Source organism: Botryllus schlosseri, chromosome 7, assembly GCF_051294905.1.
Source record: "Botryllus schlosseri isolate E-star chromosome 7, Bs_hap1, whole genome shotgun sequence".
NCBI lineage: Eukaryota > Metazoa > Chordata > Ascidiacea > Stolidobranchia > Styelidae > Botryllus > Botryllus schlosseri.
Window position 1 is genome coordinate 16,603,950 of NC_137242.1, and position 11,109 is coordinate 16,615,058.

Below are 11,109 nucleotides of genomic sequence, written 5' to 3' on the forward strand. Positions count from 1 at the left end.
AAAACAGTTTGGGTTTAGAGAAAACCACTCAACCTTGCATGCAGTAATTGACAGTGTTGATAACATCTATCAGAGCTAGTTTAAGAAGCTATCAACCATTTGTGTTTATCTAGATCTGCAAAAGGCATTTGACACTGTCGATAGAACTATACTGCTAGGCAAATTACATCACTATGGATTTAGAGGAGTGATGTATAAACTATCGGAGTCCTACTTGAACAATAGAAGCCAATTTGTCAAAAGTAACGAATTTTTATCTGATAAATCAATAGTTGAAATGGGTGTACCACAAGGATCCGTTTTAGGTCCCTTCTTGTTTTTGATCTATATTAATGACTTAAATAATGCCTCTGACTTTACTATCCAATTATTTGCAGATGACACATCTCTGATGCTGTCGTCGAACAATATAACTGACTTAGAGTTCTCTTGCAACATAAACCGGCAAAAAATATTGCATTGGATGAATAATAATAGATTACCCATAAATTCCTGAAAAAACTCACTGTATGCTCTTTGGAAGGAATTCGGATAGTAAGATTGATATAAGGCTGAATGGGGAAAGCCAGATTTTACAGAAAAGCATACATTATTTAGGTATAGATATTGATAACAATCTGACATGGGGTGAACATATAACCTCTATTTACAACAAGCTATCTAAAACCATAGGTATCATTCGAAAGTCACGTTTTATTTTACCACAGTCCACACGAATAATGATTTATCATACCCTATTTCACTCTCATCTAACTTATGGTATCATTCTCTGCGGATCCACATGGGAGAAACATTTGGATCTATAGTCAGGAGCCTGCAAAATAAAGCCATCAAACTAATACGCCTTGCCAATCGTAGAGATCACGTTAACCCTTTATATTATAATTTAAAAATTTTGAAAATTGATGATATTTATAGATTTGAAATCGGCATTCTGATGCATAAGTTCTACAATAACACCCTACCTGACATTTTCTCGGACTACTTTACACCTATCAGTGAACATCATTCTCATTTTACAAGAGGTTCTGTTATGAATCTGTATTTGCCTAATGCTCATCACAAAACCATTGCCTATCAAGGTCCTCTAATATGGAACTCCATTCCTTCGCATATTAGGAGCAATACCTTATATGTATTTAAAACCATGTATCGTGCCTTCCTTATTGAATCATACAAAAGCTAAAATGTATTTTTAGTGCGAACTAGTACCGGTCATCATATCTTGTTTGTTTCAGACCAGTACACTTTCTATTCTTTTCCTCCGTTTATCCCAACATGTGCTCTTACATTTATCCTGTCAGTCTTACAATTCACTGTTGCAGTACGATGTATGCAATTTATAGCCAATCTACTTCGATCAGCTGCAGTAGACTCGATGATCGACAGATCACTTCGCTGCAGCTTCATCTTGCAATCGTAAAACATATTGGCCAATCCTATGAACTGTAAATCGTATTCGTACACATCTCATTTGCTTTGAAATTGACACTGTAACCATTTTTTTGTATGTCTCCGTGATTCTAAAGTTTATGCTATTTTGTTGCCTGTTTTGTTATTTTGCGATGATGAATAAAAAAATTCTCTCTCTCTCTCCCTCTCAATAAAAAGACTAGTACTCGGACTCGAGTTTTAATACCATGACTCGGAATCGATCCTCTTCTCGCTGACTTGGACTCGGACTTGACTCGGTGGTGAATTGGAAATGACTCGACTTGACTTGTATCTCGTAACCTTGTGTCTTGGTTACAATCCTGCTTGAAGGTGACAAAAGATATTGCGGTTGCGAATATTGTGTGATCTATATGTAACATATGCCAGATTTAAAACATTCATTACCGGATCGTAGCTTTCATTGTAGAACAGAGGTTTGTTTGTAGTTACCATTGAATTGGGTTATGAAGTAGCGACTTTGGCTCCTACTCTACTATCGACTCTAACATGCAGAGAATTGCGCCTTCATCTTTGAATGTAAGCCCCTACTTGCGACCCCCACCCCCAGTTTAAGCTATGATTAGAAATTACATAGCATGTCAGCACCTAGACCTCTCAGACCAACCAACCAACTCACCCTCCAGTTACGAGTCTTGGTACTTTCGCTGCAACACTACCTTCCAATTCTTCACCAAATCCAACACTTAATAAGAAATCCATCTGATAGATAATGGCGACTTTGACTCCGCCTTCCGTGAAATGCATCCTGCGATTGAGTGATGTTTTAGACGTTGAGGTGCAATATGTCGACTTGTACAGTGAGTATCGAATATTACCAAATCTTTCACCAACCAGTAGCAGACTCTCCATCCGCTTGGCTCAAATTCCGTTGACTGTGGTAGTATAGTAATCATGCTATACATTCAAAACGGAATGAACTTTGATATGGACAGTACCACAGTCAACAGAATTTGAGCCAAGCGGATAGATAGTCTGTTACTGGTTGGTGAAAGATTTGATAAGATTAGGTACTCACTGTACAAGTCGACATAATGCACCTCAACGTCTAAAACTTCACTTAATCGCAGGATGCATTTCACGGTCAAATGAAGTGAACGCTTGTCATATCATAGTCGTCTGTTGTAACCTTATATTTTTCACCCTCGCGTCCAAGCGACCGAAAAAGGGTGGATTCCCTAAATATACTAATTTCAATAAATAGTATTTGTTAAACCCCAATCCTTCTAAATTCCCTCATCATATTTAGTCTAAAACGTTGTGATTCTACCGAGAGCCAATTCAAGGCATGCACTCTTTATCTATCTACTTCAGTCAATACATTTGTAATCAGTAACCTGAGTAAACTAAATAGTTTCAGGGTGAATACATTTTGTGTATTTGTATTGTGCTGGTGTGTACATGCAGTACACAGGTACACATTTTATACGATCCGTTACCATCGCAGACTATACCGTCAACTGCAGCACATGTTTGCCTTCACATCTGATGTGACATGCATTCTGACAACTAGGTTTCTCTATACCCCGATATACGTGACTTCAAAGCGTCACCTATGCTTGAGGTGTTTTCTTCTGTAAACCTGCTTCTTGTTTCAACTTCAGGCTGTCAGGTAGTTTTCCCCGTTTCCTTATTCATTATTATTAGATTAGTGAGACATAATGTAAACAATTTCTGTCACTTTTAATACACCATTGTCGATAGACTCTGTTACGTTGAGCGATGCAGTACTGTTTATCTTATTCCAGACAGTTATGTCTACTGGGCAATTAATTGAATGCTTGTCTCTCATTCATTCTAGAATCCATGGTAATGTTGCGGTGTTCCAACAGCATGTAAATGCATATGACGATACTTATCTGGTACGTTGAAATTCGGGTTACCATATTTTCAGAACCGACAAACAGTGTGTTTTTTCAAGTTACAATTAGAGTCATGAACTTGTGATATTTATACAGATTATATAAGAGCCGGTAGGTTCTAGGGTGACTGAACCACTCCTACTTTTATTTGAGTAGACATTCCGGCATTACTTCTACTTCTACTTGAGTAGATACGGTGACTACTTTGACCACCTCTGATCCATTGTCCTTCTAACAATAAACCAGTTTCTCACAAAATCCCAGATATCAATTGTGTGGGATTTCCATTATGTTGTGTTGCAACGGCTCTTAATCGAAAAATAATGCATAAGCTGCAAATAAAAAAAATAGCTTTGAAAGTTCAAAATTGTAATTTCTGTGAACCATCGCAGTATGATGCTGTTCGTTATTGACGCCGCGTAGTTATTGTCTCGTAGCAATGTGTTAAGTCGAAGGCAACATTTTTCTCATCCAAATTATTACGTACGATAAACGTCACTTGCCGTAACTACTAGTTGCTAAACATGCTACTTCACATCGTCTTGACCATTCGTTCGTTATACCGGCATGTTCATTTCTAATAAGAATTCTCTCTGTCTTCTGATGGAGGCCTGTTGCAAGAAAATGTTTAACCAAGCAACCCTGGAAAATCTTATTCATTTGCACGTAGTTTCATAAATCATTCCAGCAAGAATTTCGGGATCAAGTTAGATTTTAATTGTCAAGAATTGTTAAGATTTGGAATACAACACTGTAAAAAACACAGTACACTGTAAAATTATTATGTATTGCCGGATCGTGATATGGAAGTATGTGCCAACGCGATTTGAAATTAATATACTGCCATGTTTATCTGGTCTCAGATGCAATCTTGACTTCAGTGAATTTCCTTTTGTACATTTGAATCAGGTCACGATGCCGAGGATATCAATGAGAGGGAACGCACAGCATGCGCATGCGCATGGTTTGAACTGCAAAACTATGGCATGTACTGCGTTCATATAGGTCCCTTCAAAAACAGTAGAACATATTTGATGAATGGTCAGGACATTTCCCAATAATTTACAAAAATTAATTAATGGTTAAAATGTTTTGTGATCAGCAATTTTCAATCGAGGACCAACAAGTTGCAATATCAGTTTGGAGCGGTGAACCTGTAAAGCCAATACACTAAAAACAGAGATTCATATTGTGAGTAGTTTCATTGATTTATCCATCGTTTTTCGTGGGACACACCCCCAATGTCGGTCCAGATCTCTCCTCGGCCAGCGTTCTTCAAAAATCCACCGCTATCCACGATTGCATTCCCATTGTTTGCCACGTGAAAATTTGCGTCTTTGAGATCTAATCCAATTTTTATGGTAACATAAACAAGTCCTTTGTCGCCGTGTTGCGGGAATGAGTAGTATGATCCAGGTTGTATGGTCACGAATCCCGGATCAGTGTTCAGGTATCTCCTAAAACCTGGGGATACAAAAAAGAGCTGTTTGTTTTGTCGCGGAACTACAATTGCTCTGATGCCGATTTCTAGGTGTGGAGGCCTGTCTAATCGGTTATTCACGGACGATATTCGTTGTAATTTCAACAATTTTCCAGCGATTTTAATAACATGGCCAAGTCAGAGATACGATCTAAATCAGGGGAGACAACTTCTCCAATCGGCGGGCCAGATATGGGAAAATGAAGTAGGCCTACTTGACTGGTCAGATTCCGGAATCGATTTACATTAATCGCGTAACCTATCTATTCACATGTATCAGGAATAATTTGTTTTTAGTGTAAACCTTAGGTTTGAAGCATAGAGACCAAAACAGTATTTAATGAAATTTATAACATAGTATACTTCAATTGCTGTTGGAGTCTATGAGACATATGTGGCCGATTAAAGTTGACAACAAGTTCCTTGAACTCTCCCTACGTGTCGAACGACGAAATCCACTGTAAAGATTGCATGGGAACTTCATTTAGATTGGAACGCAAATGTTTGCTCGCAAATGTAAGTCGTACGGCAGGCCACATTATCATGTAAGACCGAAAACGTTCCGGCCCGTGGGCCGTTAGTTATCCTCCCCTGACATAAACGAAGATAGCGGACAAGTATATATGAAAGGAACTTGGAACCAAAGGAAAAAAGAACACCGTAAATGAGTAGCAACTAGTGATTCACAACGCTATATATAACGATAATAACAGCCTAGCCGAGAACACTTAATTGCTGATGGTTGTTAAATTACAAACATAATCAAAAGCTATCAAATAATGACATGCGTAATTATCAACACTGTTTTTACGTGGGCATTACGTGTGAACACGCTCTTTTACGAAACGTTCTCTGTGAAGAAGAACTTACCTTCTTGTATACGTAGGCACTAGGCTACCTGTCAGTGCTAAATATTGGTGGATAAGTTGGCATTAATTAGGGTACGCTGATGTCATTCGGTTTACTCGTGACGTTGTCACTTTAACGTTGTTGAGTAAATTTTACTATGTCCAGTATTGCTCGGATGCTCAGAGAATATTCGGAGCCCCGGAACCATTTATCACCTAGGATCACAAATAAACAATGTAAATCAGCTGCAATGACGAACTGTGCAGGAATATAAGCTCACGATGCGCAACTTCCCTTTTCCATACCATGCAAGCACGGAAAGGTCACTGAGGCGGAATAATGTGATACTTCAAGATAAACAATAGAATTTTCGAATATATCTGGCAGACATACACAAACCATAAAAGTCGCTAGTAGGCAGTCAACTAGCAAATATTAACTATATTAGTTATTTGTGTTTTAGTTAATTAGTTGCAGATTTTCAAAGGTCTTTAGTTCTAGTTCTAGTTGTAGTTGAGCATTTTGGAAATCCATTAGTTTGAATAAGTCTGATGAGTGTTGTGATCGTGTTTCTTTCTTGCGATCACCGTGATGCAGAGAGTGATAGGATGGTGCAATATTCCACTAAATAATTTAGACTTACTCGCTTCATCTTTGGATCTAGTCTTATCGCCCTCTAAAGCAATCTTGTTCACGATGACGCGGTCTTTTGTCACGCATGCTTCGACATCTTCGTGGTAGGCGTTTGCAACACACGTGCTCGAGTGCCCGCCTTTGAAAAGAACATAAGACGCGTTTAAAGAAGACGCCTTCAAAACAACATTTCAGCGGCGACATCGCAGACATCGGGTATTTTACGGAATAGCAAAATAAAATTATACGTGATTAACACCAATCTGCAAGGACTGTAAGATTTGGCATTTTCGAAGAATCAGATCCCACCTCGGTGCACATTGAACACAGTACGTAGGCCTATACAGTACGCATCTACATTAGGGTTGTCCATAATCTGGAAAATCTTACGAATCCTCCGTTGTAATGTCTTATTCTATAGATTATTGATGAAAAACGACACTGAGCCTGAAAGAAGCTCACAGGAAGGCCGTTAAGATTTCGTGCAAAGCGTTTGAAAGTAGCTTCCGTAGAATGGGCGTGCCACCTACCATAGAACGGCAAGAAGACTGGCAATCACGAAACCACGACTCTTGATTGGCTAATCCGCTATGCTTCAATGACCACAACAGCAGCAGCTGGCTGCGTAGGTGATCAAGGAGTCTGCTACCGGCGGCGATTCTGAAAGCGCATTGTATGTAGGTTGACAGATAATGATTTAGGATTAATTCAGGGTATGTTGAGGTACGAAATACATGATGAACAGACAACAGCTGCTTCACAAAAACGTCTAAAGCATGATCGCTTCATTGTGAAGGGAACCGCCGTAGCCTATATGCCTGTTTTCAACGAGTGAAAGCATAGGCGCTTATGCAAGTAGCGACGGATTCCTAGTTTCAGAAAGAATATATCATTATTGAATACAAATATGAAGCTTAACAATGCCACTATCATTTGTGTTATCTTATCGGGCTCAGGTTGTAGTACATAGTTGAAGTTTTGAAAGCTCTAAGGATCGGCTGAATCAGCGGGTTATGCTTGACACTTGTCAGATGCTTGCATCAAAATGTATTCACTTGCGAGTGTTGTCAAAGTCCTTGATGGTGATGCAGAAAAGAGGTGTAAAAGTAAGCACATACTATGCTGAACAGGATATGTCAAAGTCCTTAATAATCGCGCAGAAAAGGGGTGTAAAGGTAGGCACAGGCAATGCTGCATAGTGTAGCCTATAGCATGCAGCATAGTTTGTACATCATATCAAGCATAGTCTGTGCTTGCATTTAAACCTCGTTTCTGCGGCATCATTAGGGACTTTGAAAACACTTACAAGTGAATTCAATTTGCTGTAAACATCTAATGAGTGCCAAGCCTAACCGTTTGATTCAGCCGATCCTTAGAGCATTCGACCGAGCGAGATAGTGTAATGGTTATGCGTCCGGCTTCTCGAGCGGTAGGTCGTGGGTTCGATCCCCGGCCGGGTCATACCAAAGACTCGAAAATTGGTATTCGCAGCTATCCTGCTAGGCGCTCAGCAATCACGGATAGCATGGAGGAGAAAAAAAAAACGGGGGTGCAGACTAGATGACCTCATGGGGCCGTATCGCAACTCCGTCGTCAAAAGCATCTCGATGATGCAGGCGAAAAAGAATATCATAACTCTCTCTCTCTCTCATTCAAAACTTCAATTATGTACTACAATCTGAGCCCAATAAGATCACACAAATTATAGTGTCATTGTTAAGCTTTATCTTTGCATTCAATAATGATATAGCCTTTCTGAAACTAGGAATCCGTCGGTATTTGCATAAGCGCCTATGCTTTCCCTCGTTGAAAACAAGGCATACAGGCTACGGCGGTTTCCTTCACAAAAAAGCGATCATGCTTTAGATGTTTTTGTGAAGCAGCTGTTGTTTGTTCATCATGTATTTCGTACCTCAACATACCCTGAATCAATCCTAAATCATTATCTGTCAACCTACATAAAATGCGCTTTCAGAATCGCCGCCGGTAGCAGACTCCTTAATCACCTACACAGCAAGCTGCTGCTGTCGTGGTCATTGAAGCATAGCGGATTAGCCAATCAAGAGCCGTGGTTTCGTGATTGCTAGTGTTCTCGCCGCTCTATGGTCGGTGGCACGCCCATTCTTCGGCAGCTACTTTCAAACGCTTTGCACGAAATCTTAACGGCCTTCCTGTGAGCTTCTTTCAGGCTCAGCGTCGTTTTTTATCAATAATCTATAGAATAAGACATTACAACGGAAGATTCGTAAGATTTTCCAAATTATGGACAACCCTAATCTACATGAAAATTAGTCTTTCGACTTCCTCCAATTGTCAGGTTATCACAGCGGACTACTGCTCACAGCAGGGCATGGTATGGTATGGTATGGAAAGAGAATTTTCCATACTTCATACTTGCCTTACTCGCTCCATACCATACTTGCAATTTTCCATACCATACCAACATTGTTCCATACCATATACTTGATACATATTCCATACTTTCAAATACTAAAATATCGTAAGTATATTTCCTTTTCTAGAACATATATTATTGATATTTCGGATGTCAGTATTGCTTAAAGTATAGCCATGGTGCGAATCTAATTCCTGGTAATAGTTTTACAGAGTCTGTTTTGGTGAGGTTTAGTCCACGGTGGTGTGGTGCCGTGTAAGTCTATTCTATAGCTTTTGCGAGCAAAATGAAATAGTCAGCAGATTGTTATCTAGGACCGTCCATTAAAGGGACAGGTAACATACGGCCCGCGACGAGATTTTGTCCGGCTCGTGGACAGTTTCCCGCCTTACATGATAATGTGGCCCGCGGCCCCAGTCAGCCAAGATTCTCCACCACTTGCTTAAACGTAAAATTTTAGTGACTGCGTATGTAATTATATAGGTGCGAGAGTGCGAGAGTGGAGCTTACGCGTAAGTTCGTCGAAACGAGAAGACTTGCATTATCGGCATTTATGATGTACTCCACCCTAATGAATTGATATATCTTGGTGAATTTTGGGTAACGGACTTATGAAACGCTTTGAAATCTTAATTAAGGATTGCAACGTGAGTTAGTTGATCAGAGAGAAGCAAACATGGCTACGCCTGTATGACAATGCTGTTTTCAAATCCACATTGTATTATCATTATCGGCGAGAAATGGTTTTGAAGCGACATTGATGTCGATAAAATACATTCATTAAATACGATTTATTCCTTGTATATATATGCGCGAATAATGTATCCATTCAGCAATCCGGCTTGCCAAGTACTTAATTTTCCTATATCGGGCCCACCGACTGGCGAGGTTGCCCGCCCCTGCTCCATAAGAATATATTCGCATTTCCGCTACATTGGCATGATGCACATGCAAGTTTGAAGTAAATACTCGCAAAATAATTTATAATATAGGCGCACCCATAAAATATCCCAGCTACAGGCGATCAATACTGCAGCGATCTGCGTGATTATTAGTACAGCATGTGGTTGGGGTTAGAGTGGCGGGAATTTCAAACTATGTATGTCCTACTCCCTAATTTATAATCCTAATGCGAGAGCGTTTGAAATATGACCAATAAGATATCTCGGTATGCAAATAGTATAAATGTGCGGAGCGGACAATGTTTCAGAAGAATTGTAATTATCAATCGCATTGAGCAATTAGTACGTTGCATCATGATTGCTTGTGAGGTGACGTCACTCAAGGAATGAGGTATAGTTGGAGTTGCCTACATTGCCAATTATTGCGTCACATGATAAACTATGCTCGGAGACGTCGTTTCTAAACTCAATAGAATATCAGATCAACATTACTGTTGTCATTATTATATCACAGAATGATGTCATTTCAAGTGCTCCTAAAACCGTTGCACAAGCGCGTATTTGTACCTATACATCGTTCAATAATTCACGTTCACACATAACAAAAGCGATCGTATTGAGTGAGCAGCGATCAACGTACGATTCATGAAGCTTGCACAGATCATGATAAAATGTATAAAATACCAAAGTATGGAAGTATGGAAATGTCGTTCCATACCATAGATTAAAATCTTCCATTCCATACCATACTTACATTCTTCCATATTCCATACCAAAATATCGATCCATACCATACCATACTTCCATACCATACCATACCATACCATGCCCTGCTGCTCAGTTGTCCGGACGACCAGCATGGCAGGAGTATTACGCCGGACCACGATGTCACAGATTGATAATTATATCTCTAATTTGCATTAATCTGTTGACCGTAGAAGCCACGGGGAATTATCCGTACCTAAAATATACTCGGAACAGGGTACTTACCCATCACCGCAAGTCGAGATGCACAGATCTATATAGAAGGCTGTTAAAATTCAAAAGTTGAGTTTAATTATTCAAGTCATTACACGAAAAATAACATTTAGCTTCATTGATATTGGTTATTTCATTGAATCAATTCCTTAATCGCAGAAGACTTGTAATCATGTTGACTGCTTATAGACCAGTGGTTCCCAACCTTTTTCGGTGGCAGGGCCAAATTAATAATTTCAGAGTACGGTCGGGGCCGCACGAATACCAGGACAATGAAAGGAACCCGAAATAGTCACAAAATATGAAAATTCGCATTGTTCCGATCATTCGCTTGACGCCATTGGCCATTGTGTTGCCGCGCTCCCGTTGTTCAGAACAATCAACCTTTGCTGGCTATTTCGGAGTAGTTTTATTGCCCTGGCGAGATTTCAATACGTATTTTTTAAATCAGTGCGACACCTCCTTTCGATAAACACCGCCATATAAAATTATTCGGACGTTTGGGTCGCGAGCTATAGGACTACTAATTAGCCTATGCTGTTTTTGCCGGCTAATCAG

General features: G+C 39.7%; 1 protein-coding gene across 1 annotated transcript; it reads right to left on the bottom strand.

Moving 5' to 3' along the window:
• Positions 1 to 4,008: 4,008 nt before the first annotated feature.
• On the bottom strand, positions 4,009 to 10,694 carry LOC145442926 (uncharacterized). The gene is made up of 3 exons (XM_080320975.1): positions 10,564 to 10,694; positions 6,287 to 6,415; positions 4,009 to 4,778 (listed from the first exon to the last, which is right to left on the bottom strand). The coding sequence occupies exons 1-3, from the start codon at positions 10,565 to 10,567 to the stop codon at positions 4,516 to 4,518; spliced, it is 396 nt and encodes a 131-aa protein (XP_080177101.1). The 5' UTR covers positions 10,568 to 10,694; the 3' UTR covers positions 4,009 to 4,515.
• Between the last annotated feature and the right edge of the window lie 415 nt (positions 10,695 to 11,109).